Below are 25,904 nucleotides of genomic sequence, written 5' to 3'. Positions count from 1 at the left end.
CTCTGTTTTGGAGGCTTGGCTGGCCTTTGCTTGGGGCAATGGGGAAGACCAGGCCACAGGACTCTCATCCTCCAGCAGGTTAGCCTGGGCTCCTACACAGGGCACCTAGGCACAGGTTCGAGAAAGAACAGCAGCACACAGGGCTTGAGGCATAGGCTTGGAAGTCACACAAGATCACTTCTGCAAATTTCATTGACCAAAGCGAATCACAAAGATTGACCTTTATTCAGATAGTGGGGGAAAGAACTCGACTTACTGAAGGCAGGACCATTGCAAATGGGTGTGGGTGCGGAGAGGGGGTGAATTGAGCCATTTTTTTTTCAACAGAGATATTTGATCTGGAGAAGAGAAGGTATGAGGCTGTTTCCCAACTGCTAAGTGCTTTCTGGGGTTTAGGAGATGGGCAGTGCCATGGGGTGCTGAGGGCAGAGCTAGGATCCAGGACTCCGTTGGGAAGACCTTTCTGCCAGGGGGAGGTCCCTCATGGGGTCTGGCTGGCCCTGGACCCTGGCGGCACCAGGAAAGACTGTTGGAGCCTTGTTGAGAAACACATGGCCAGAACTCAGGTGATAGAGAAGGTCCGAGAAGAGGCCCCAGGACCATGTGGGTCCTGAATCCCAGGGAGTCCTCCTCAGGGATGTGACTGCCACTGCCCTAGCTTGCAAGATGGGGCCCAGAGCTCAGTGAGGCCAGGAAAGTGAGGCCAACTCAGGTGCCCTCTCAGGTTGTAGCAATGGGCCCTGTATGGAATGGACCACATGCTCTGGTTGACCTCGCCCAGTTCATGGGTTTTCATTTAAGCCTTTGCAGTCAGTGCTCCAGGCATTCAATCTTCCACCTTTTTGGAAAGCTTTGCAATAAAGAGCCCATAATTTCTGGAGTGCATGGATTTCTTCCTGCAGAAGCTCATCAGTTTCTCAACTTTCATCTGCAAACACTGGTGTTTTTTGAGTCAGCCTTCTTCCAGGGTGAGCTGGTGTCATCTGAACTGTAGACTGGTAAGCCCGTCTCAGACAAACAGGCCCCTCTGCACTGGTCCAGGGACTTGGCTGAGACATGCTGGGTCCCCAGGAAAGTGCAGACAGAAGCTAGATCTCTGGATCTAAGAGGCAGCAAGCTATATCAGGGTGTGCTTGCTGCAGTAGCAAACAGCCCCAGTGATCCAGTGGCTTCCTAGGGTGAAGTTTCTCTGTCGTGCAATGGTCCAGTGTGGGTATTGCTAGCCAGGTGCTTCCTGGGCAACTCTTCTCTGAGCAGTGTGATGCATGGACTCCGATTCCTTCTCTCTTGTAGCCCTGCACACTCCTCTCCTGCTAACCAGGGCCCAGGAGTCCTCCAGCCTCCCAGGCAGAGGAGTCAAGAGAACATGGATTATACATGGAGAACTTCCAGCCACACACTATTGGCTAGATCTCAGCCACTGGGCTGCTCGCATCTGCAAGGGAGGCTGGGAAATGTAGTCCACCATGTGCCCTGGGGGCAAGGGTTTGGCTTGTGAACACCCAGCTGGCTCCAGCAGAGACCAGCTGTAGCAACAGCACTTTGGGGTCAGCAGACCTGAGTGCCAAGCGGGCTCTCCCATCTCCCATCTGGGGTTCTCCGGGCCCCAGAGTCCCCATCTGTAAAACGGGCACAGTGATATTCTCTATCTTGCAGGTTCATGGGAGTCTTCTCTCCCTGGATGAGATCAAAGAGAGAAAGCACCAAGCCACATCCTGCTGGCACAGGCCCGGGAGAGCTGGCTGAGATTCAGTGTCCAGGGCTCGGGTCCAGTTGGCACAGCTGGCCAGTGGCCATGTGGGGGCACTGGAAAGGTTCTGGAAGCTTCTTTCATTCCCAGCTGGAGGCAGACCTTATGGGACGCAGGAAGGCAGGGAGTCAGTCCGGTGTGGCTGTGGAAGGAGGCTTGCCGTCACTGGAGGGGCTGCACACCTCACCCGCTGTTCTCTTTCTTGGCCTCACTGAGCGCTTCACCTCCCCTGAGCTCTGGGCCCCATCTTGCAAGCTAGGGCAGTGGCAGTCACGTCCCTGGGGAGGACTCCCTGGGATTTGGGACTCACATGGTCCTGGGGACTCTTCTCAGACCTTATCCGCCAAGCTCTGCCAGCCAGCCGCCTGCCACCACCACAAGCTGGAGCCTGCATGGCATGCGTGATGCCACTCAAAGCAAAGTAGGTTCTTGGCCTGGCACCGTGCCTCCTGCTCGCCACCTCCGCCCGCCTGTGTCCTCTGTCTGCCGTTGCAGGGACAGGAGGGTTCCCAGTGCTCCAGTTAGCACGTGCGCACCAGCAGATGCTGCCATTGCTGGCGTTTGGTTCTGTTCTGCTCCTTGGAGATGGAACCCTGGGCCTGGTTCCCAGCTCTCTCTTGGGACCCTACGGCTGTTTCTCTCCATCCCTTACACACACAGTGTTTGTATTTAAACTTCTGCTTGGGTCTCCAGCACACGCTGTTGGCTGAAGGCCCAGGGAAGGCACTGGGCTGTGCCGTGAGTCAGAGGTGGGCACCCAGCCGGGTCATCTGGCACACCACGCCATGCGCTTCCCAGGACAGTTGCTGTTCCCACAGCTTCTCCTGTGTCTCCTCTCTGCCCTAGAGAGCGTGCATGAGAGGTGGCTAAGAACGCAGGCTTGTGGACCTGTGAGATCTGAGTTCCAGTCCTGGCTCTGCCTCTTGTGAACTGTGTGGCCTTGGGAAGGTGCCTTTCTCCCTCAGCCTGGTTTGCTCCATCTGTGATAATAGCGTTGCTGGGGCCAGTGGTGATGGATGTAAAATCCAGAGCCCAGGCCTGGCTTCTAGCACGCGCCAGGGAATTCGCTACGGTCACTCGTGCTCCTCCTTTAGCCGCACCACACTTCTTGGCAATGGGAGTGTGCGGGGTGAGGTTCTTGTCCCAGTAACTCCCTTTGTGTGGTCAGTGCGCGTCTCCAAAGCCACAGTGTGGCCTCCGTCTGCGGCGGAGCTGGAGACAGCGTGTGACTGGGCACGGGCGGGGCCCTGGGGCCTGGCGCCTCCGTGGGCTCTGTGGGACGGCCACTGCAGCCCCTCTCCGGTTTCCCTGTCTCTGCTTTGGCCTCCCCCGGTCTGGAGGGCTCCTGTCCCTGAGGCCTCCTGCCTGCCACCTTGAGAATGAAATCCAGAGGGGCAGCCTTGCAGGAGAAGGAGGGCAGTGGCTGGGGCAGGGCTGGGCACCACCCTGCCTCCTCCATGGCTGACCTTGAGGCGCTCACTTCCCTTGCAACCCCCGGCTCCTCATCTGTGAACTGAAGTGGGAGGGGTTGGACCGAACTGGTGCATTCCAGCCTGGTCGGTGCCCGCTTTGCTACTCTCCTCCGTGAGTCCCGCATTTTGGAAAACCAAGCCCACCACCTCGTACGGGTCAGTCCTCACCCCACCTAACGTGGTCGGACGCGCCGCCTGGGTTCAGCACGTCAGAACTGTGTCTCCGTCACCGTCCGTCCCTGACCTTCTCTTGTCACCGCCCTCTGGAGTGGGCCACTGGGCTGCTTTGTCTCAGAGCCCAGCTCGGCCTCCTTGGGCCATGCCCTTCTCTGGGACCTGGGCTCCGGGCTGGGGGAATGTGTTCCTGGAGCCTGGAGCCTCTTCTAAGTCCTGGTTGCTCTGCCCCCTTCCGCAGCCTGGGCAGACCCCTCCCCGGCCTTCCTTTCCATCCACACTGCCCGTGGGCCCATGACGGCTGTCCAGAGATGGGGGTGTGTGGATTGGGCTGGCGTGTCGGGGCTGGGGTCTACACTCCAGTTTGAGGCCCCCTGCAGTGCGGGTCAGCGCTGGGGGCAGAGGTGGGTGGCGCCAGCCCCTCGGTGCTCCTGCCCCAGTCGCCTTGTGGGTCAGTGCCAGGCCAAGTCCGAGAGCACAGAGGCCTCCCCACTGCCTGCTGCTGATGGACCCAGGGCTTGTCAGCACACCGGGAGGTCCACGTAGCCCCCTGGTACCCTCGGGGATCTGCAGGCCCTGGCCCCTCTCCCTGGCCCATTCTCTAAAGGCCCTAGTATGTACCTGTCCCAGCACCTGCCTCCTCTGCCCCCTTCCCCTCTCTCCACTTCCCAGCCTCTGCGCCAGCTCGTGCCTCCCAGGGAACCGCTCCTAACCTGCCAGCTCTGATTCCTCAGGTGCCAGCCGAAGGCCACCTCCTCCGAGCACCCTCACCCCATCTAGCCACCCTAAGGGAAGGTGCCCTCCATGTTGGAGGCTCCGGTTCCGAGCTGTTTTCTCTTCATTGCACTGATTATAACTGCTCAGGACTTAAGTGCGTTATTTGTGATGATGTTACTTTAATGTCGTTTCCTTTGAGAACATTAGAGTTGTTGTTTCTTTCTCTGTGGCCTGTGTGTCTGCTCCATTAGGTGACGGGCTGGAGGGAGCGGCAGGCTGTGCGGTTCACTCTTGGATTCCGGCGCCTACAGCCCTCCCGTGGAGTGGAACGTGGAGACGGGAGGGTTTTTGCTTTTTAGGGACAGGGTCTTGCTCTGTCGCCCAGGTTGGAGTGCAGTGGTGCAGCTATACCTCATGGCAGGCTCCGACTCCTGGCCTCAAGCAGCGTTCCCATCCCAGCCTCCCCCAGTGCTGGGAACACAGGTGGGCACCACGATGCCCAGCGCAGACTGGACATTTCATTTGGCCCGTCTGAGAGGCTGGCCTGCGATCACTGTTTAGGGGGACAGGTCAGTTTTGTGCCTGGGACCAGCCCCACCCTGGCCTAGCCCCTGGCATGAGCTGGTGCTTGGAGACCGTAGCTGCCCCACGGTGATCTCTGGTGTGGGGCGGGTGGCTTTCTTCGGTGTTTTTCTTTAGAACAGTGGTGTGCTGGTGATGCTGAACAACCAGCACTCCAGGAAAAAAAAGAAAGAAAACCCAGCAACACTGATTTGTAATGTCTGCCAGTTTTCGTGGTGTAAATTCTGCCCCCACGGCAGCCAGTGTCAAGCTCCTGAAGTGACATCATCAATGCAGCGTTGGGAGGAGGCGGGCTCCTCGCTCCCCAGGGAGGGCTCGGCATGCTGTGTCTCAGGAGGACGGCAGGGCACTCCCTGTCCTGGCACCTGTGGATCTGTGCATAGCTGGGAGGGTGCTGCTGGCCCAGCGGAGAGCGGGATGTCGCCAGCTTTTCCCAGGACCTGGGCCCCTGGCCTGTCACCCTGGGTCTCACCTTGTTCCTGGCCATGCGTGAGGAGCGGGTGTCGGGAGGGAGCTGCGGGCGTGGCCCAGCGAGGGGGCGCTGCCATGGTTACCTGTGTGGCTCCCTCTGAGCCTCTGGCTCTTCATCTGTAGAGTGGGGTGGGGTGGTCATCGGAGGCCCTTCAGGAAACCCCACAGTGGCAGGCAGTGGTGGGCAGGAAGGACTGGCACGCTCTGTCTCCAGCCTGGGCGCTCTGGTCCTGGGTTCTGTGTGACCGTGGAAACATCCCATTGTCCCTCTGGCTTCACTGCCTCTGTCCACCCAGTGGGGACACTGCCTGGCCCCTGGGCTGTAAAATCCGGGTCCACACAGTCCTCTGAATCGGGGGAGGAAATGGAGGCTTGGAAAGATCTAGAGGCTGTCCCAAGTGCCCCCAGCGTGTGGGCAGCAGGCCCCTCCTCTTTGCCGCTCCCCACCTCCTCATGGCGGCAGGAACGCCCCCTCTGCTAACGTGCCATGTGACCCCCCGCACCCTCCGCAGGGCTCACAGCAGCTCCCCAGCCCAGAGCCCCTGCGCCGGCCATGGCTCTTCCCCAGGGCTCTCAGCAGGATGGAGGGGTGAGGGCGTGCGGGCCCCGTGGTAGGCGTTCTGCACGTGAGACCTCCTTAAGCCGTCCCTGCCACGCCTTCAGCACAGACAGGCCCCCGTGTGCCCCAGGAAGGCCATGCAGCCAGTGCGTGTTGGGGCCTGCCCTAAAACCAAGGCTTGAGGGACATGGGGCCACACAGTCCTGGGCACCACCTCCAGAAGGAGGGGCAGGCATTCTGCCCTCAGGACACTGGTGTGGTGCTGTGCCCGGGAGGGCTGCAGGGTCAGCAGGAAGGCGGAATGGATCCCCAGTCTTCCGTGACCTCGTCCCTGCTGGGGGCTGAGCTCAGGGACCCAGGATGTTGGTGCAGTTCAGGGAGGTGCCAGATTCCACAGGCTGCAGGTGTGCCGCCTCCCGCCTGCTCCCTCCAGCCTCTCACCGCCCGGAGCATCAGATCCTCCCACAGCAGAATCCACCAGGAACGGCGCCCCGTGCAGGAGCCTCCCTTTCCGGTTTTGCTGAATGCTCCGAATCCCTGGCCTTGAGCGCTGTGGGGTGACCCTGGGCTCCGGAGTCCCCCAGGCTGGGCCTGCTCTCAGCCTCCACGGCTGCAGCCTGGGCAGCCGAATTCCCCTGAGATGAGCGGGCCGGAGAAAGGGCCCTGCCCGTGGAGCCGCCTCGCCGAGTCTGCTGTCCCGGTTTCGGTTCCCCGCGTGGCCTGGGATTGCCAGCCTGAGAAACTGGTTTGGGCGTGGCCAGACTTTCCCCTTCATTTTGCAGGGACTCCCACTGGCCTGAATAAATGATACCTGACCCCTCCCGGGTTAGGAGCCCGACATCTGAGCGGCTCCGCTCCCTTCCTGGGTCTCACAAAGAAACCCGCAAGGCCTCTGGGCTGTCAAAGGGTCGTCAGGAGGCCCAGGCACCAGATCACGTTCACTCAAGGCCTGCAGAGAGCCCAGCTCGGTCTTCAGGCGTGCCCGCAGTGACTACACGGTCAGCATTTAGGAATTGTGAGGCCTCACATGAGCAGCCTGGGGTCCCCCCCTCACTGGAGAAGTGAGGAAGGGGGTGGCAGCAGGCCAGCATCGTCACAGGGCCTCGAAGTCCCCCTGAGTGGGGGATGGCCCGCTGGACGGGGCCTGGCCTCTGCCTTGTCCACACTTCTGGGCCCTGGGGCCCTGTGAGCTTGTGCCCCAATCTAGTCCAGCTTCTTCTGGTTACCAAAGGGAAACTGAGGCACAAAGGCATCATGATCCAGGCCTGGGGAGTTAGACCTGCGCACAGGTCTCGGGAGGGCCAGCCTGTCTTCTCCCCTGGGACGCAGGAGGCGTGGAAGGTGCTGTGGTTTTCATTCTCTGTCCTCTGCTCTTCATCAGCCTACGTCCTCCAGAAACAGGCGCGCTCACAAGGCTCCCCCATGGCTGTAGACCAGAGAAGGTAGGGAGGGCGGGAGCTTCAGGCCAAGGCCTGTGTTTTGCCTGTGGAGGAAGCCTGGGTCTGCTGTTCCTGAGACGTTTTCTCCTACCCTCAGTGAGGGGACCGTCGGATCTCAGGGCTGGCGGCTCTGAGCCAGCGGAGGCCCCAGGACGGCTTTGCAGGCTCTACCAGGCCAGGGAGACTGTCCAGCTCTCGAAGAGGCCTTCCTAGCACACACTCCCCCTGAGGGTGGCTCCTGGGGCCCACTACTAAGAACCATGTTGCAAAGTGTTGGAGGCTAGGTGTGGTGGCTCACGCTTGTAATCCCAATCCTTCGGGAGGCTGAAGCAGGAGGATTGCTTGACGCCAGGAATTTGAGACCAGCCTGAGCGACGCAGCAAGACCCTCCAGCATTGTCCCTGGGTAGGAAGCGCAGGGAGGGCTGGTGCCGTCAGCTCGATGGGAGTAGCACAGGTATCGGGTGTCTTGTGTGTGCCAGGCCCTGGGCTGTGCTCACTGCGGTCACCTCATTCCCTCCCTGGACAAACCCTACAAGAGAGGGTACCTTTACCATCCGTGTGTACTGATGGGGCGCCTGAGGCTGCCAGCTGGTCGGCGGCTTGCCCAGGGTCACGCAGGTATCAAGTGTGGAGGTGGGGCCCTCCTGTGCCGGCGGTGAAGCCCGTGTGTCTCCGCGTTACTGCCTGGCCTCACAGACTCCACATCTGTCCTGGCAACGTCCAGTTGTGCTGAGTGGGGCCGGAACCCGGAAGACAGCGGGGGGCATGTTTTGGAGCCATGGGGCCCTGAGGACAGGCTTCCTGGGTGCAGCTGTGGAGGCGGGGCCCCTCTGCCGACGAAGGGCTCAGTGGCGAAGGGCACAGGAGAAGGGTGGTGGTTCCATCCTGCACCCACCTGCCTTCAGCCATGGCGTCCCGGGGGCTGCAGCCTGGGTCTGGAGAGTCTGAGAGTGCTGGGGAGAATCCTGGCGCAGCCGGAGCTCCAGAGGAGCGTGAGTGTCTTAGCCAGCGTGGGCGCGTGCAGGGTGACCTGGGGGCCTCTGGTAGAAGAGCAGTCTTGTGTGGCTGGACTTGGGCTCTCGGGGGGCTTTGAGTCACTGAACCTGGCTGTTTTCACGCCATCCCTGGAGTCTGCGGGGTGTACAGGAGGCGGGGTGCTGGGGCCTGTGGGGTGTACGGGAGGCGGGTGCTGGGGCCTGCGGGGTGTACGCGAGGCGGGTGCTGGGGCCTGTGGGGTGTAAGGGAGGCGGGTGCTGGGGCCTGTGGGGTGTACGGGAGGCGGGTGCTGGGGTCTGCGGGGTGTACGGGAGGCGGGTGCTGAGGCCTGTGGGGTGTACGGGAGGCGGGTGCTGGGGCCTGCGGGGTGTACGGGAGGCGGGTGCTGAGGCCTGTGGGGTGTACGGGAGGCGGGTGCTGGGGCCTGTGGGGTGTATGGGAAATCATATTTGAACATGAGCTCTGGAGGGACCAGGCATCCGAACCATATCACCACCCCTGAGGGCAGTGGAGGGAGGCTGAGGTGCAGACAGAGGCCAGAAACAGGCTCACCCACCTCGGGTCTGCTCCGAGGGCTCTTCTGGGGGCATGTGTCCCTGGGCTTCTGCACCCAGGTCTCATCCAGCCTTCCAGCTGCCAGCTGTGGTCCTGGGGTGGAGCTGTCTGCCCATGACTTCACCTCGGCCGTGGAGGACGACTTTGTCTTACACAGTGTTCCTGGGGCGGCTGCTGGAACTGAGCAGAGCGATTCACCTTCATTTATTGAAGGATGGGCTCCGTTTGGTATACCAGGCAGGTATGGGCTTGGCTAGGCCTTCTCAGGAACACGCAGCCCCAGGGCGGCATCAGCACTGGTGATCTCACGCACAGAGGGCAGACGAGGGCTGAAGGCCTCAGCAGAGCCCGTGCTCCTGTGCGCAGCCAGTGCTCACGGAGCCTGCTCTATGCTGGGCTCTGTCCTGGTGGCAGGGCTGTGGTGGGGACTACTGAGGCAAACCCCCGCCTCCTGGAGCTCACATTCCAGGGGAAGCCAGGCCACAGCAAGATAGCCCAGCAGTCAGCTGTGGGGCCGAGGGCAGTGAGGGCAGCAGAGACAAAGACACGTGTGGAGTGGTGGTGAGAAGGGCCGGTGCGGAGTGGAGAGGCTGCTGTGCAGAGTTCTGCAGGACAGGCCTGAGCTGCAGGGGGGCTGAGAGGGGCATGTCTAGGGCCAAGCAAAGGCCCTGGGGTGGGCCTGGGCTGTGTGCAAGGCCAGGGTAGCTGGAGAGGAAGGAGCAAGGGGAGGGGCTGGGCTGTGCCAGGGTGGGGTCCACCTGGCTGGCGGTGCCTTGGATTGGTAAGGGCCTCAGCTTTTATCTGCTCTTACTGGGAGTGAGGAGGTTGTGAGCTGGCCCGGACTTAGATTTTGTCAGGATCACTGCTTTGATGACACTAGGCAGGAGGGGCGGCAGGGCGGAGGAGCCCCGACCCCAGGACGGCGTCTTTTCACCAGTCTGAGTGAGCCGAGTGGCTGGTTCACAGCGTGCATCTGCTGGCAGGACTCGCCGTCACTGTGACCTGGAAACCTTGCCGCTGAGCAGGCACGTGGGGCTGCTGTGACCATTTCACAGATGAGGAAATTGAGGAAGAGAGAATACATTGGTCTAGGGCTGGCAGAGTTGGTGACTTTTGACTTGGTGCAGAACCGTCTGCATAGAGGCACAGGTGCGTGCATGCGTGTGTGTATTGGGACGGCCGCACACCCCCTGCCTAGAGCACTGGGGAAGGAGCCTGTGACATCTTGAGGTCCCCTGCGGTATGGCTGGAGCCCAGGATGGGCTTCCCTGGTGCCGCTCTGTTCCACCCCAGCTCCCTGGAGACGCTGCTGGGGACCCACAGCAGCTGGGCATCCCTGCGCCCCTGCACACTCTCAGGGCCTTGGCATCAGCATTTGACTAATTTACCAGGTCCTATCATGCCTTCCGCTCTAAGGGCATTTGGTGTGGGAGACGTGAAGGAAGCAGCGGCAGGGAGTGGTTAAGGTACTCCGGGAAAGTGAATCCACCTTAACAGACCTGGAAATCACAGTGTAACTGAAGAGAAAGACCTGCAAAAATATAACGGTGAAAACGCATTTTAAGGGGCCAGATGGAAAAACCGAGAAAAGGCAGATGTGTCATGGAGGCATGTGCCTGGGAAGCCCCTTCCCCTCTGTGCATGCACCCGGCGGGTCCCTCCACAGGAGGGACAACCCCGTCTGGTGGCCAGGGGCCATTGTCCTGGGCCCTGTGGTGCCTGGCACTTAGGTATGCTTGGGAAGCTTTTCCAGAGCCGCTTCTCGTTGTAAGGAATAGGATTTGAATTTCATCCCTGGAGGTCATGGAAAGTGAAAGTGGGGAGGAGCGTGGACAGTGCTGGCTGTCCCGACGTGCTCTCCTGGCTCAGGGCTCACTGTTCCCACATTGAAGGCGGCTGTCCCCACGGACTGCTCTTCCACACTTTCCAGGAGAGCCTGAATTTTGTATGAATTATTCACACACTCGCACCCAAAAGAGAATATAACTGGATGTATTTACATCTGGTTTGAAGTTTCTAACAACACATCACTTCTAAGAAAAGCCCTAAGCAAAAAAAAAAAAAAAAAAAAAAAAAGCCAGACAACCAAACCCTTCTCCCGGCTCCCCCAGCCCCTCTGTACCCCGGCATGGCTACGAAATCACAAGGGGCAGCGTGTGTAGGTGTTCTGAGGCGTCCCAGGCCTTCACCTTACGATGGCATCTGAATGCCCAGCGTGTGTCCGGCTGAAGGTGTGGGTACCTGCCCAGCTCTGGCAGCCCGGTGGGAGTCCTCTCCCTCCTCCCGGGCAGAGACGTTCCTCCCTGAGGAGCGGTCACCTGCCTCTGGGACATCCATGCTCAACGTCGGCCCTGATGTCCCATCCGTGGTGGGATGGGTCTCCCAGACTTCTAGGCCCAGTAGGGCTTGCTGCTCTTCTGGGCTGGCTTCTCCTCTCCCACAACCGGGCAGTTACAGGACCCTCCCCTGAAAAGCCTTTTCCAGCCTAGAGCAGTGGCTGTGGAGTCGTTTGGACGGACTCCTTAAGCTGCAGCCTCGGTGCTGAATGGCGGAGCTGCCGTCAGCAGCAGCAGGCCTGTCCCCTCCTCCTCCTGCCTCTCTGCCTTTAGCCCCCAAGGCAGCCACCCCACACAGACAGTTGCCCAGCACCTCCTGTGTTCTGGGCTTGGCACCAGTGCCGGGCACATGGGATGGAGGTGACTGAGGCCCTGCCACAGGCCTCCACAGCTTTGGTGGCAGATGAGTGAGTGGAGGGGTCGGAGGGCCCCTGTGGGGGTGGGGTAGGGCCGTGCTCAGGACCTGGGTGTGCAGCGGGGCCTGTGGGGTCATCATGGGCAACCATGTAGTGGGGACGCATTCGGTCAGTGGGTCTGTGGGAGCAGCTGGTACCCAGGCCTGAGGGGCGGGTGGGGAAGAGGATGTGGAGACACCTCGCCCTGACCACCCCCTGCAGGTAGCTCTGGGGTGGGGGCAGATGGGCTGAGCTGGGTCACCTGGCAGGTGTGACGCTTGCCCCCTCCTGGCCTCTCACAGGTGACCTCTTGGGGGATTTCAGGTCATGACACACACACTTGTCAGCAGGTGTCCTCCCGACTCTTGGCCATGCTAGAGGCAGGGACACCTCCCGGCAGGCAGAGGGAGAGCCTCTGGGGCTGCTCCTGGAGAGGGCGGGTGGTCTCAGGGGAAGAGGCTGACAGTTTTGGGCCCGTGTTTCGGAGTCTGGTGCACAGCTGCCTTCCCATGGCCCATCCGGTGGCCGGGCCCCACTGCCACCCCTTGCTGGCCGAATTTTGTGTGGCTACCCAGCAGGCCCAGGCTCGCCCAGCCAACAGGGACCACTACTGAGGCATCCAGAAACTCAGGCCAGGTGTGCCTGTGTTCGTAGGGCGGTGGCCCAGGCCTGCAATGGTTACTTAAGAGTTCGGGTGCGGCCTCTTGGAAAACAGCACCCCTCACATCCCGTCCATCCAGGCCTGCCGAATCTCTTGCTCAAGAGGAGAATTAATCCATGGGCCTCACGTGAAATGCCAGCTTCCACCCCCGTACCCATGCGTGTGGCTCCCGGATGTGTGAGCCCCTGCTGTGCGTGGGCGCTGGGCCAGGTGCAAGGACACTGCAGGGTCATCACCAGGTGCTCTCCTGGAGGGGGGACAGTGTCTCAGCGGGGCTGCACAGCATGAGCAGGAGCCACAGGGGCATTTAACCCAGCTGGAAGCCCTGGAAGCCCTTGGAGGCTTTTTGCCGGGCGGGGGTCACTGAGGCAAGGTGGGGGCACTGGGGTGGAGTGAGGGCATTGGGGCAAAGTGGTGGCTGTTGTGGCAGCTCTGGGACCTGCGTCTTCCCCGGGAATAAAAACACGGCACACAGCATTTGGAGAACGCTTGTGTTTTATACAGCACTTGCACAGCCTGACTCTCCTGGGTGCCCTTCTGGGCCTCTGAGATGGGCTTTCTGGTCCTAGCAGACTCATGAATGCTGGTTTCAGGGGGAAGGGGCTCCAGGACATGTCTGTGAATGGAATCGACATCCTCACGAGGCAGATATGATCATCCCCATTGTACAGATTAGAAAACTGAGGCTCGGACAGCTGGAGGGCCGTGCTCACTGCCTTGTCTTTACCCTTGCTCTTGACAACCCCGTGGCCACCCCGGGCTCCTCTGGCTTTTCCCGGCAGCTTCTGCCTGGCACGTTTTGCTCTCTTGATTTGGAGCACACCCCAAGACTTTCCTTCTGCTCATTGCCAGGGAAACTGAGGCTCTGGGCTACAAGGAGCGGGGCCCTGTGGCAGCTAAGACATGGTGGGGGAGGGGGACTGCTCTGAAGCCCAGCTGCCTGTGGAGAATGTGGCCAAAGCCCCATACCTGTCCCCAGTAATGTACAGAGACACGCGCCTCTTGCACACACCCTTGGCAGCCACCCCCAGCGACTCCAGGTCAAGAATTTCTGGCCTGAGCGAGACCCAGACTCCCACCCCCAGCTGTTGATAAGAGTACAGCCCCAGTAGTGAGTGTCTGGACCTCCATGCCTCCATCTGCCCCTGCCTGTGTCCACCCAGCCATGACCCCAGCCGGGCGCACAGACAGGCATCCATCCAGCAGAAGGTAAAGGGGCCCCCAAGGCTATGGCCAGATTCTCACGGGACCATCAGCAATATCACAGCCTTGGAGACGAAGGGGCAGCCTTGGCTGTGTGGGGAAGCGGGGCACATGAGTTTGTTCCAGTCCAGTAAAGATGCTTTCGAGGGCAGAGCCGTGCAGCACAGTTAAGAGAGGCCTTCAGGGTCAGAAATGCCTGGTTTTGGACTTCAGCTCTCCTCCTTCCCAGCCTCCCTCCTTGGAGCCTCAGTTTCTCATTTGTGAAATGGGGACAGGGAAAGCACCCACCTCATGGGGATCCTGTGGGATACCGGAGCCTCCTGGGGCCTCGCTAGCAGGCTCTGGCGGCCACTGTCATGCGTGCTCCCCGGCGTGGTGGGACGTCTCTTCCCATACGTGCTTCTGGCAGTGGTCCACGGCATTGCACAGCTTGGCAGCCTCCTGGCTCCTGCACCAGAAGCTCGGGCCCAGGGCGCACTGGTCAGTGCCCAGAAGTGGGGTCCTGGGGCCGTGGCAGGCCCCTACCTTTTTGCACACGGCCACGGGGTCCATCATGTCCATGAGACTCTCGATGAGCACGGGCTCGTACTGGGTGACGAAGCGCTTGCACTGGATCATGTAGGGCAGCGGCAGGAGGCTGCAGCCGCCCTTGAAGGCCATCAGGATGTCGCGCTTGGTGCTCTTGCTCTCTAGGTTGTTGGAGGACGCCGTGAGCAGCCTCTTACACCCGTTGCAGAAGCTGCCCTGGTTCTCCGTGTCCCACTCTGGGGATGGCATGACTGCATGGGTTTCATGGACTGCCCGTGCCTGCCTCTGGTTGCCACACAGCCGGATGAAACTGCACACCTTCTCCGGGGTGATTTTGGCCACAAGCTGCACCAAAGGGGTGCTGTAGGTGTCCACCAAGATGATGCACTCCTTCCTGATGGAGGCGGGCATTACCGCGCACACGCGCTCCAGGGCGTGGGTGATCATGAGCTCCGAGCTGTTGGACATGAGCCAGCCGTCCAGCTTCTGTACCACATTCATGCACACCTCACAGGTCACGCCGGCCTGCATCTGCATCTCGCTCGGTTTCCTCGGCAACCCCAGCTCCAGCGAGGGGACCCCGTCCACGGCCATTACTTGAGTCAAGCGGGCAGGAGCCACTAGCTTCTCACAGAATCCCCCCTTCTCGCAGACCTCCCTCGGCGGGAGCAGCCTCAGTGCTTGCTCAGCAGGGACGAAAAACTGGTGGAGGTAGTTCCTGCAGAGGACAGCCAGGCCAGGCCCCACGGACTCGCACTGCTCCTCCAAGTTCAAGTCAGCCAAGGTCAGGTTGGCCCGGACAGCATCCTGGAGTCGGGAGACCTGCCGCACGCAGTCTTGGCACAGAGCTCCTTCAGGCATCTGCAGTGGGTGGAAGCTAAGGGGCCCGTCGGCCGCGAACGGAGTCACAGCCTCAGAGATCTCCTCTTTGGAGAGCGGTTCCCGGGTGGCCGGGTGCCTCTGTAGCGGCTCACAGAGGCTGAGTGCTGTGCACACCTGTGCCGGGGTGCCGTCCGGGGCCCCGCGGAGCATGCTCAGGACGGCCGAACTGTGGGCGTCCACCATCCACTTGCATCTGGCTGAAGACTCCCGGCTGGGGAGCCACTCACAGGCCTTCGTCACCAAAGTCAGCTTGTCAGACTCCGTGGCGTCAGGGTTCAGCCCGTTGCTCGCGGCGGCTGCTATGTCCTGGCATAGGTCGCAGGGCAGAGATTTCACGGTGGGCTTGTTCCATACAGCCCCTTGGCAGTACCCCACGGCCCCACACCTGGCAGCTGCCTGCAGATCCTGACACCATACCGCGGAGCCCTTTGCACACTCCTGGGGGCCTGAGGTGGGGCTGGTCATGGCGGCCCCCAGGAGGCTGGGTAGGAGGAGCAGGGCACACAGCATGCTGCCCCAGGGACTCTCCGGCTCCAGAGCACCCAGCAGCGGCTGCTGCTATAAACCCGGCTCTCCTGCCTGGCCCAGGAGGAGGCGCAGAAGGGCGGCCCCACCTCCTGGCCACTCCCGCAGCCTGACTCACACCCTGCGCCCTAGGGTTCCTGGAGGCTTCTGCTTCTCTCTTGCAGTGCCAGGAACACCATCCCTCCCCTCTTCTCCCTTAGATAAGATAAACTCTTACCAGTTTTCTGAGCCTGGCTGATACGTGAATGAAGCTCGGCTCTTAGGCCCTTTCCCCAGGAAGCCCTCCTGGCATACCCCACCCTCCCCCACCTGTGTTCCCCACCCTCCCCCACTTCTGTCTCCCACCCTGCCCCACCTGCGGCCCCCACCCTCCCCTGGCTGCAGTAACTCCTGGGGTTCCCTTCCCTGAAGCTCGCTGTCCTCTCCTGGCTTGTTTGTGTGGCCTGGGTCCTCTCCTGGAATGTGAGACCCCAGAGGACTCTCTGCCCCCATTCTTGGAAACACAGAAAGCCTTCCTCTGCTTCATTTCCCGGAAGATTGAATGAACCCAGTGACTAGCCACCCTCCGGACCCTGCTGTTTTCTAATTGGGCCTCGGGGTCATGTGCCCGGCTGGGGTTCCACCCTTGGCTGTGGCACCCACTGGCGATGCCTTTCAGGGAGTTAGTCTTGTTGAGCTTCGGGTCTTCACCTAAGTGCAGTAACTGTGGACCTCACCACCACGCCGCAAAAGCCACCCGCAAACCCAGCTCCTGAGCCCAGCTGGTTTCTTCATTGTGGAAATGTCAATCAAAGGCTGGGTGTGGCTGGTCCATGTTAGGCGTGCACTCAATGTTTGTTAGAGGTACACACACAAAAGGGGTTGGTTTTCATTTCTATCATCTGTTATCTTTTTCTTCTTCCTTCATTTTAAAAAGTTCGTGGGCAAGAGAGTCAGCTGGGTGAGCACGCACAGGCACCTTGCTTCCGGTCCTGTTCGTTAAACGGGGAATTCTGGAGTCAGCCTCGCCTCTGGCCTAATTGCCACACAGCCGAGGAGTGGGCAGGCCAGAGGCTTGTTGGCAGGGGGGCTCCCATGGCCCCGCATGTGGGTGTCCTCAGCTCAGCTTCCTGGGCTTGGGTGCTCGCTAGGAACATGCTTCCCAGTTATGTGGGTCAGGCCTGAAATTGCAACAGCCACACGTGAGGAATGTAATAGGGCAGGGTGCGTCCCGTCAGCCCTTCTGCTGGGGGCAGGGGGCAGGAAGAGAAGACGGAACAGAGGATTTGCTGAGTTCTTGCAGTGACTTCGGAGGACTCTAGTTGCCGGGGACCAGTGAAGGGGACAGTCTTAGGGAACAGGTGAGCCTGGGCGTGCTCAGCTGCAGGGTGGCAGCTGGCCAGCACCTCCAGGTCATACCCCAGGTGGGGCTGGAGACATGGGTGTCCTTATCTAGACTTGGCTCGGGCAAGTGCGTGCTGATGCGTTTCTGCAGGCTTGTGATGTGCCTGCCATTCTTTCAGTCCCTCGCCTCTGGAGTCAGACATTTCCGGGGCACCCACTTGTGTCCTACCAGGACTTTGGGCACCAGGCTGAAGCAAACAGAAGGCCCTGCCCCTTGGCATGAATAGGGCTGCATGCCAGACTTCCTGCGCGTCCCTCGAGACCCAGCCCCCATGGCGATGCCTTGGTCTCTTGCACTGAGGGACTGTGACCCAGGAGGCCAGAATGTCCTCCTCATCCTGACATCCCTGGAGCCCAGCACAACGCCCCGCAAGGACATAGCAGCATTGTCTTTGTAAGTTGGTCCATGCTGCTGTGTTTAGTGGTAGAGCCGACATGCTCATTTCTGGGTGGAATTCCACTGGGCAGGTGGAATGCACCACAGGGTCCTGGGCGTGTGTGAATTAGGTCAGTGCACCACGATGTATTTATCTGCTCTACCCCGATGGGCCTTTGGGGCCGATTCCACTTTGGAGCTAGTGGGAGTGGCGGTGCCCCGAAGGCTCCTGTGTGTGCCTTGGGATGCACACGTCTTCTCTGCAGGTTTCAAGGAGGAGCAGTGCTGATGGTGCATGCGTAGTACGTGTGTGGAGCAGATGCTGCTGGATATCTGCTCCAAAGTGGTTGTGCCCGTTCCCACTCCCCTCAGCAGCATTTGAGGAATTCTGATTGCTCCATGTCTGTTTTGTTTCGGGGGGGTGGGGTGCTTTGCAACACCAACAACTGATTCTTACAGACGCCAACTGGGTGCCCTATAATTCATTTCAGCTCTGACTCCAACAACCTGGAGTAAGCACAGGGCCCACAGGCTAAGGGCTCAGCCCCTACTTTAGACACTGATGATCACAAGTCCAAGGTTGCCGCCCACACTTCTGACAAAGTGGTTCTAAACCGGGGGTCCCGTGACCCCATCCTCAGGCTTGACAGTTCTCTGGGGTGGCTCACAGAACAGGAGGCCCTTTGCTTACCTTTCTGATTTATCATGAAAGCTATGACTCAGGAAGTCACGCACAAGGCAAGGACTAAGGGCCAGGGTGCCCAGCTCCCATGCCCTATGAGGGTGCCACCTCCCCACGCCTCCATGTGTTCCCCAACCCGGAAGCTCATCAAACCTCATTGTCAAAGTTTCTCTAGAATTTAATCTCCAGCGCCCCCCAGCCCTTCCCAGAGACCAGGGGGTGGGGCCGGAAGTTCCAGTCCTTGAATGGCTTGGCCTTTCTGGTGACCAGCCCCAGCAGAGGCCATCTACGGGTCCCACCCGAGGTCACCTCATTAGCATAAATTCACGTGTGATCAGAGGGGTTCGTTATGAATAACAAAATACACTCCCGTCACTCAGCAGATTCCAAGGGTTGGAGCTCCATGCCAGAAAGTGGGACAAAACCCAACACATTTCTTTTTATACCGTGCGGGATGATGTTGGATCAGAGGATGTTTGCACTAATGGTGCAAGGCACTGCGGGCACCTTTGCCCAGCACACCTGCCCACTCGCTTCCAGGTTCTCCCTGCCCCTCCCTCCTTCCCTCTCACCTGTCTGTCCACCTACCTAGCCACCTACCTGTCTGTCCACACACACAAGTACACATTTGCACATAATTTCTTCATAACCTTGGAGCGCAGGTGGAGACAGATATTGCGTCTCTTTAGCCCACTTACTTTGTGTGCCTATTTCCTGGGGACCAGGACATTCTCTCATAACCACAGTGTATTTATGGAAATAAAGAATTGTAGTGTGGATACAATACTGGAATTTAGCTCACAGCCCAGTTCAGCTTCACCAGCAGCCCCAGTGCTTCCATGTGGCACTGATTTCCCAGGTCCAGCCCCAGTCCAGGCTCACACGATGCAATTCCTGGTCGTGGTGCCCCAGTGGCCTTCCAGCGGGAGCTGATGGTAGACTTGGGTTGTCTTTCGTGGCACTGGGGAACCGGTTGGTTATTTTGTAGAATGTCCCTCCGTGCAGGTCTGGCTGGGCTTTGCTCATGACCAGGCCCAGGTCGTGTATCGTATGGAGAGGCATTGATGATTTATCATATCATCCGTTATCAAGATCAGACCCAGGTCATGCATCGTACGGGGAGGCATTGTTGATTTATCAGCATTCATGATCTTTGATCACTAGGATAGGATCTGCCAGTTCCCTTCTCTGTAAAGGTATTTCCCTCTTGTAATTAATAAGCAACATTTAGAACGGTGTTTTGAGACTGTGTCACTATCTCGTTCCGCATCAAACGTTTATGCACCTATTTGAGTTCCTGCCCGGCATTTTCTAGCTCTGTCTTCCTTCCATATTGATTAGTTTGTATTCTTCTGTGAATAAAAAAGCTTTATCTTCTCTCCTTCCTCTCTCCTTCCTTCTGTTCCCTTCTCCTCCCTCCTACCTCTTTTTCCTTCCTTCCTCTTTCCTTTATGCTTTTTTAAAAGAAAGACTCAGGGGCCGGGCGCGGTGGCTCAAGCCTGTAATCCCAGCACTTTGGGAGGCCGAGGTGGGTGGATCACACGGTCGGGAGATCGAGACCATCCTGGTCAACATGGTGAAACCCCGTCTCTACTAAAAGTGCAAAAAATTAGCTGGGCATGGTGGCGCATGCCTGTAATCCCAGCTACTCAGGAGGCTGAGGCAGGAGAATTGCCTGAACCCAGGAGGCGGAGGTTGCGGTGAACCGAGATCGCGCCATTGCACTCCAGCCTGGGTAACAAGAGCGAAACTCTGTCTCAAAAAAAAAAAAAAAAAAAAGAAAGAAAGACTCAGGAATTTTAACTCTATGTTTATTATTTTTTCTTTCTTATGTTTAAATTATGTAATAGACTAAAACCCAACACACCTGCCCCACTTGCTTCAAGGTTCTCACCACCCCTCCCTCCTTTCTTCTCACCTGTCTGTCCAGCTGCATAGCCGCCTACCCGCCTGTCCACAGACATGTATATATTTGCTCCTACTCTTTTCATATCATTGTTTTTGATGCTTAAATTGTCCCAGATGTGATCCGTGGGAGTCGGGCATCATTCGGCACTTCTGTACTTCCCGGTACAGGAACGTGTTCCAGGCTCATCTTTTGCATTCCTTGAACCAGCCCTGGAATCAACCTGTTCTCCAGGGAACACGGTGTTTAGGAACCAAGATCTGGATAGGAATGTGCTCACTGTTCCTGTGCTGTCATGCTTTTTAGGCCTTCTGAGTAAAACCCAACCTCTTCCTGACATGGGGTGAAAGAGGAAGGAGGGAGGGACAGTGTGCACAGATAGAAATACAGAAACATTCACAGACATGAAAATAATGTATACAGATATATTATACACACACACACGCTCACACATGTATTTGTAACATATTCATTATTCATTCATCCATCCTTTTTAGGCCTTCTGAGTAAAACCCAACCTCTTCCTGACATGGGGTGAAAGAGGAAGGAGGGAGGGATAGTGTGCACAGATAGAAATACAGAAACATTCACAGACATGAAAATAATGTATACAGATATATTATACACACACACACGCTCACACATGTATTTGTAACATATTCATTATTCATTCATCCATCCATCTTCACAAGACCACGAGTTCACACTGATACCTCCAACACTCAGGGCACTGTAACTCCCCTGCCCAACAGGGAGAGGCTTGGCTCCCATGATCTGTAACCTGTTTACCCATTACTGAACCCCAGAATATACCAAACCCATTTTATAAACACCAATCCATACCACTGTGAAATGCAAACCCTGCTAACTAGTGCACTCTCTTGCTGTACATTTCTGTTTATTCTGTTGAGATAAATTTCACATATGGCTAAACGCACACATCTTCACACACTGCAGAATGCACACCCCAATCAAGGGGCAGAATGGTCCCACGTGCTCCCTCCCAGTTTCTTGTCAATGAGAGCAAACACTTTTCTGATTTTGTTCCCACCATGGATTAATTTTGCCTGTTCTTGAACCTCACATTCATGGTGTGGAACAGGAGGGAAAGGCTGTCCCTGATGTCTGCCTCTTCCACTTGCTGTGATGAGATCCACGCATGCTATTCCCACAGCTGTAGGCTCTTCCTTTGCCTTGCTGGGAGTGCCTCATGGTGTGGTTTTCCCACAATCTGTTTATCCACTGTGGGCTGGCATGGGGTGGTTTCCAGTTTGGGGTTATTCAAACATGGCTGCTCTGAACATCTTGGTGACGTCAGATGGTGTGCAGAACGTGCATTTCTGTAGGGTGTGCACCTGTGAGGCAGGTGGGTGTGTGCTGAGCAGATCCCCCAGGACTTCTCCAAAGTGGCCACACCGGCTACCGTCACCCACCCATGTTGCCAGTGCTGGTTGCTCCACATGGCTCTGATTTCACCCCTTGAGAAAATGCAGAGAATGGTATCACAGATGTTCATCCTCTACCCACACTTTAACAAATGCTACCATTGGCTGTTTTTTTTTTTCTTTTGGTAAACCCCATCTATTTCAAAAAGCTACGTGAAAGGTATTCGCATTTTCTCCCCAAGTAAAGACAAGCCTGGCCACAATGGAGTTAGGGAGGGCAGGAGGAGAACACCTTGTGAGTGGGACCCTGACCTGGAGCCTGGGGCCAGGGAGGAGGGAGCAAAGAGGTGGGGCTCTCTCCCCAAATAATTATTCTGGGGGAACAGAGCCTGCCTTGCCTGTGGCTTGCTTCAAGGAGGAGTATCTTTCAGGGCGAATAAGGGAGACTTTGATGCCCACAGAGGGAGAGTTCACTCACCCCCACTTCCAAGGCTTGGTCCTTTCACCTACATTTCACTGGCCCTCGTGGCCCTGCCACGTCGGGGGGAAGGGGTTGCCCTGTGTGCACAGCACCATGTGCTCCAGTTTCTCTCTCTGAATGGGGAGGGGCCAGGCGACAGGGCTGCCTACTTCTCCTGAAGCTTGCCCAGCCTGCTCTGAAAATTGGGGCCCAGACGGCACCATCCTACCGGTCCCTCATCCCCTCTGCCTGGCCACCAGCTGCCACCACTTGCTCCCTGCCCACTCCATGCTGCCTCTCCTCCCCGCTTCCCTTCCTAAGCCTCCTGGGTGACGCTCCTGTCCCTTGCCGGGGCCCACGTTCATTGCCCGGCCACACGGGGCCTGGAGGGTGGGAATTACGGGTCACCCATTTCACAAGCATTTTCCAAGCCCTGCTGTGAGCTGAGGTGGGTGGGGACTGCTGGGTAGGAGGGGCTCAGTGGGGATGAAGGGTTGCTCTTTGGGTTGGGGAGACAGACCGTGAATGAGGGAACGTGAAGTGACTGCTGAAATGGCAGGTGGAAGGGAGTTCCGTGGGTGAGAGAGACGAGGGGCAGTGAGGGTTTCGTAGAGTAAGAGACAGTGGGAAGAAGGGGAGGGGTGGAGGGGATTCCTCTTCTCCCAGCCCAGATCACCCTCCACCCCCTCCCCCAGCCCAGATCACCCTCCACCCCCTCCCCCAGCCCAGATCACCCTCCACCCCTCCCCCAACCCAGATCACCCTCCACCCCCTCCCGCAGCCCAGATCACCCTCCACCCCCTCCCCCAACCCAGGTCACCCTCCACCCCCTCCCCCAGCCCAGATCACCCTCCACCCCCTCCCGCAGCCCAGATCACCCTCCACCCCCTCCCCCAGCCCAGATCACCCTCCACCCCCTCCCCCAGCCCAGATCACCCTCCACCCCTCCCCCAACCCAGATCACCCTCCACCCCCTCCCGCAGCCCAGATCACCCTCCACCCCCTCCCCCAACCCAGGTCACCCTCCACCCCCTCCACCAGCCCAGATCACCCTCCACCCCTCCCCCAGCCCAGATCACCCTCCACCCCCTCCCCCAGCCCAGATCACCCTCCACCCCTCCCCCAACCCAGATCACCCTCCACCCCCTCCCGCAGCCCAGATCACCCTCCACCCCCTCCCCCAACCCAGGTCACCCTCCACCCCCTCCCCCAGCCCAGATCACCCTCCACCCCTCCCCCAACCCAGATCACCCTCCACCCCCTCCCGCAGCCCAGATCACCCTCCACCCCCTCCCCCAACCCAGGTCACCCTCCACCCCCTCCCCCAGCCCAGGTCACCCTCCACCCCCTCCCCCAGCCCAGATCACCCTCCACCCCCTCCCCCAGCCCAGATCACCCTCCACCCCCTCCCCCAGCCCAGATCACCCTCCACCCCCTCCCCCAGCCCAGATCACCCTCCACCCCCTCCCCCAACCCAGGTCACCCTCCACCCCCTCCCCCAGCCCAGATCACCCTCCACCCCTCCCCCAGCCCAGGTCACCCTCCCCCTCCCCCAGCCCAGGTTGCCCTCCACCCCCTCCTTCAGGTCCCCTCCTCTCCAGCAGGAGCCCACTGGTTCCCGGAGGGAGGGAAAGGTGGTGCTTGAGGGAGGTAGCCTTCACAGGTGAGTGCTGGGGTGAGGAGGACGGGGACCCCTCCTTCCTCCTGGGGCCTCTTCTGCTCCCCGCTGACCTGCTGCCCCTACCTGGGACAGCCCCACCCCAGAGGTCAACCCTGAGGCTGTGGTTTCTACCCTGTTTCATGATATCAACAAAGCAGAGAGCAGCACCCCCCACCCAGGCCCAGCCCCGGCACGGGGCCCTCAGCAGGCACCCTAGAACTCCCGTGAGCAGTGTGGCGTTTTCTCAGGCTGATGAAACAAGGTGTCACAGATGGGGCGGGGGTGTGTTCTGGGGGTGTCCGACTTCTGAAATCAGGATGTCGGCAGGGCCGTGCTCCCTCCAAAGGCTGCTCGAGGCTCCTTCCTGCCTCCTCCCGGCTTCTGGCGGGGCCAGCAATCCCTGCCCGGCTGGGTTTGCAGTGGCACTGGTCTCGTCTCTGCCTCTGTCGTGGCTTTCTTCTCTGTCTCTGTGTCCAAATGTCCTTCCTGTGAGAATCCCAGTGACTGGATTAGGGCCCACCCGAATTGAATATGACCTCAGCTCAACTAATGACATCTGCAAAGACCCTGTCTCCAAATTAGGTCACATCACAGGTACCAGGGATTAGGACTTGAACGTATCTTTTTTGGGGAGGAGGGGGCACAATTCAACCCTCAACTGATGGATTATGGGCAGTGGTGACCTTGACCCTAAACTCGACTGTGGTTCAGATCCAGGCTTGGCTGTGGGAAGCCTGGAGGGGCCCCGTGTGGTACAGAGTGTCCGGGGTTAGGGCGGGCACCTGGTGTTGGTGGGCTCCCCAGTCTGGCTGTGGTCTATAACGCCCTCTGAGCACACAGCCAGGATGGCAGGATTGGCACCTCAGTTCCCTTGGCCACACAGGCCTGAGACACAGGGAGCCTTGGGAGCCAGAACTCCAGTTCCTTAGACCCTACAACCTGAAACCTTGAGAGGCGCCAAAACTTCTAGCCACCGTGGCCCCATCTCCAGGCACTTGGAAACCCTGTCATAAAGCTTAGCTTTGTCATAAGGCACAGAGACCCAGGCTCTGTGGCATCAGGACTGGAGACCACAGAAGCTTAGGTGTGGACACTCAGGACTCTGGGGCCTTGAGCCCACACGTCCAGAGTCAGAGACCTTCTTTCTGGGGTCCTAGCACCTTGGTGTTGGGGGCACAAATGCAGAGTGCTGAGCTGGCTGAGCGTCTCCCACGTGCCAACTCCTTGGGCACCTGGCTTCCTCCCTCCTGAGTCTGCGGCTCCTCCCGAGGCATCGAAGCCCGGCAGGTGTGCCTGCCTCCGCCTCCCCCGCCCACCTGCAGCTGCTGGCCGGCCTGAACACAACAGGCCCCATGCACCCACCTGCCCCAAAAAGCCCCTTGAGCAAGCGGGAGTGCCTCCCCCGCAGGTAAACGGGCTGTCGCATCCCCACGGGTGAGGGTTGAGGGCTCATGAAGCGGGCAGAATCCCTCCTTCTCTATTAGAAGAGGGGAAATAAGCAGATCCTAAAAGCAAGCACTTGTACCATGTTCATTTGGCTTTACGTTCGTACACGTATTCAGCAGTTATTCACTAAGACTCTACTATGTGCTGGGTGCTAGTCTAGGTGCTGGGAATACTTGAGTTCCCAAAACAAACAGAAACCCTGCACTCCTGGAACTTATATTCTAGTGGAGGAAGCAGAAATGAAACAACGTGTATAATAAGAGTTACCATACGGAGGAAAGAGATGAGTGAGAGAGAGAAGCTGTAGAGCTTGTAAGGGGACTGGGGACGGGGACATGTGTGTTCAGGGAACGCCTCTGTGATTCAACAGAACATGTGAGTGTAAGCTTGGAGGAGCTGTGACAGTCACGATGGTGTCCTGGTGTACACTAAGCAGTGAGGCCAGCCTGTGCAAAGGTCCTGTGGCAGGTGAGTGCAGGAAGGACAGGAGCCAGGAGACTTGAGCCAAGTGATGGGGGTGGGAGCAGAAGATGCCACAGCCAGAGGGACCATGTGGGTGGACTCTGCCTGTTCCTGCAAGGGCAGTGGGGAGCCATGGCAGGGTTTTGGAGGGCTGCCGTGATCCCACGGTGCTTCTAGAAGGATCGAGCTGGGGCAAGGCTGGAGGCAGGGAGCATGCTGTGGAGGAGTCAGGGGCACCTGTGGTGGTCTAGGGGAGAGGTGGCTCAGGTGGTGACGGTAGGTGACAGGCTGCAGATTCAGCATCTGCTTGAAGTTAGATCCAGTAAACAGGATTTGCGGATGGTTTGAATGTGGCATGTGTGAGAAGGAGAAGAGTCAGGGACACGCCAAACGTTTGCCCTGGGCCACTCGGACGGTGAGCCAGAGGGACCCAGGCAGGCAGACCTGCTGGCCTGTGGTTGCAACACCAGGTGCCTGCTCCAGGGCGGGGAGCGGAGGCAGTGTAGGGAGGGACCCGGGACTGGGCCATCACTGTGGGCGGCGAGAGGGAGGGGTCAGGGGAGGCCCAGGCTCTCGAGATGGGCTGGCTGTCTCTTCTTCCAGGAGGTCAGGACTGGGTTGGGACGGGCAGATGGGGACTTCAGGACTGACATGGTGAGGGTGAGGGCTGTGGGATGTCCCTGCAGAGGTGCCCTTGGGACAGACACTTGGCACTTGGCAATGACGACGAGACCTGAGGAGAAAAGTACAGAAGTCACGGGCTCTGGCTGGTGTTTGAGGTTCTGAGGTTGGAGACATCCTGGGGGAAATCCGGGGGGTGACGGGGTACAGCGGGGTCCGGGGGGCCTGCTGGGTTCGCAGCCCGAGCTGTGGGAGGGGGTCCTTGGAGGAGCACGA

The 25,904-nt window shown here is 58.9% G+C and overlaps 2 protein-coding genes across 8 annotated transcripts in view; one reads left to right on the top strand and one right to left on the bottom strand.

Moving 5' to 3' along the window:
* Positions 1-25,904, top strand: part of SORCS2 (sortilin related VPS10 domain containing receptor 2) — a 556,267-nt gene that overhangs the window by 227,931 nt on the left and 302,432 nt on the right. The window lies entirely within an intron of this gene.
* On the bottom strand, positions 12,587-15,308 carry PSAPL1 (prosaposin like 1). The gene has a single exon (XM_010345244.3). The coding sequence runs from the start codon at positions 15,230-15,232 to the stop codon at positions 13,667-13,669; it is 1,566 nt and encodes a 521-aa protein (XP_010343546.1). The 5' UTR covers positions 15,233-15,308; the 3' UTR covers positions 12,587-13,666.

Source organism: Saimiri boliviensis, chromosome 3 (assembly GCF_048565385.1).
Source record: "Saimiri boliviensis isolate mSaiBol1 chromosome 3, mSaiBol1.pri, whole genome shotgun sequence".
Lineage (NCBI taxonomy): Eukaryota > Metazoa > Chordata > Mammalia > Primates > Cebidae > Saimiri > Saimiri boliviensis.
This window is presented reverse-complemented; position numbering and strand designations above follow the sequence as displayed.

Excerpts from the sequence above, each read along its gene's own strand:
- PSAPL1 (XM_010345244.3), bottom strand. The coding sequence starts at position 15,232 with ATGCTGTGTGCCCTGCTCCTCCTACCCAGCCTCCTGGGGGCCGCCATG.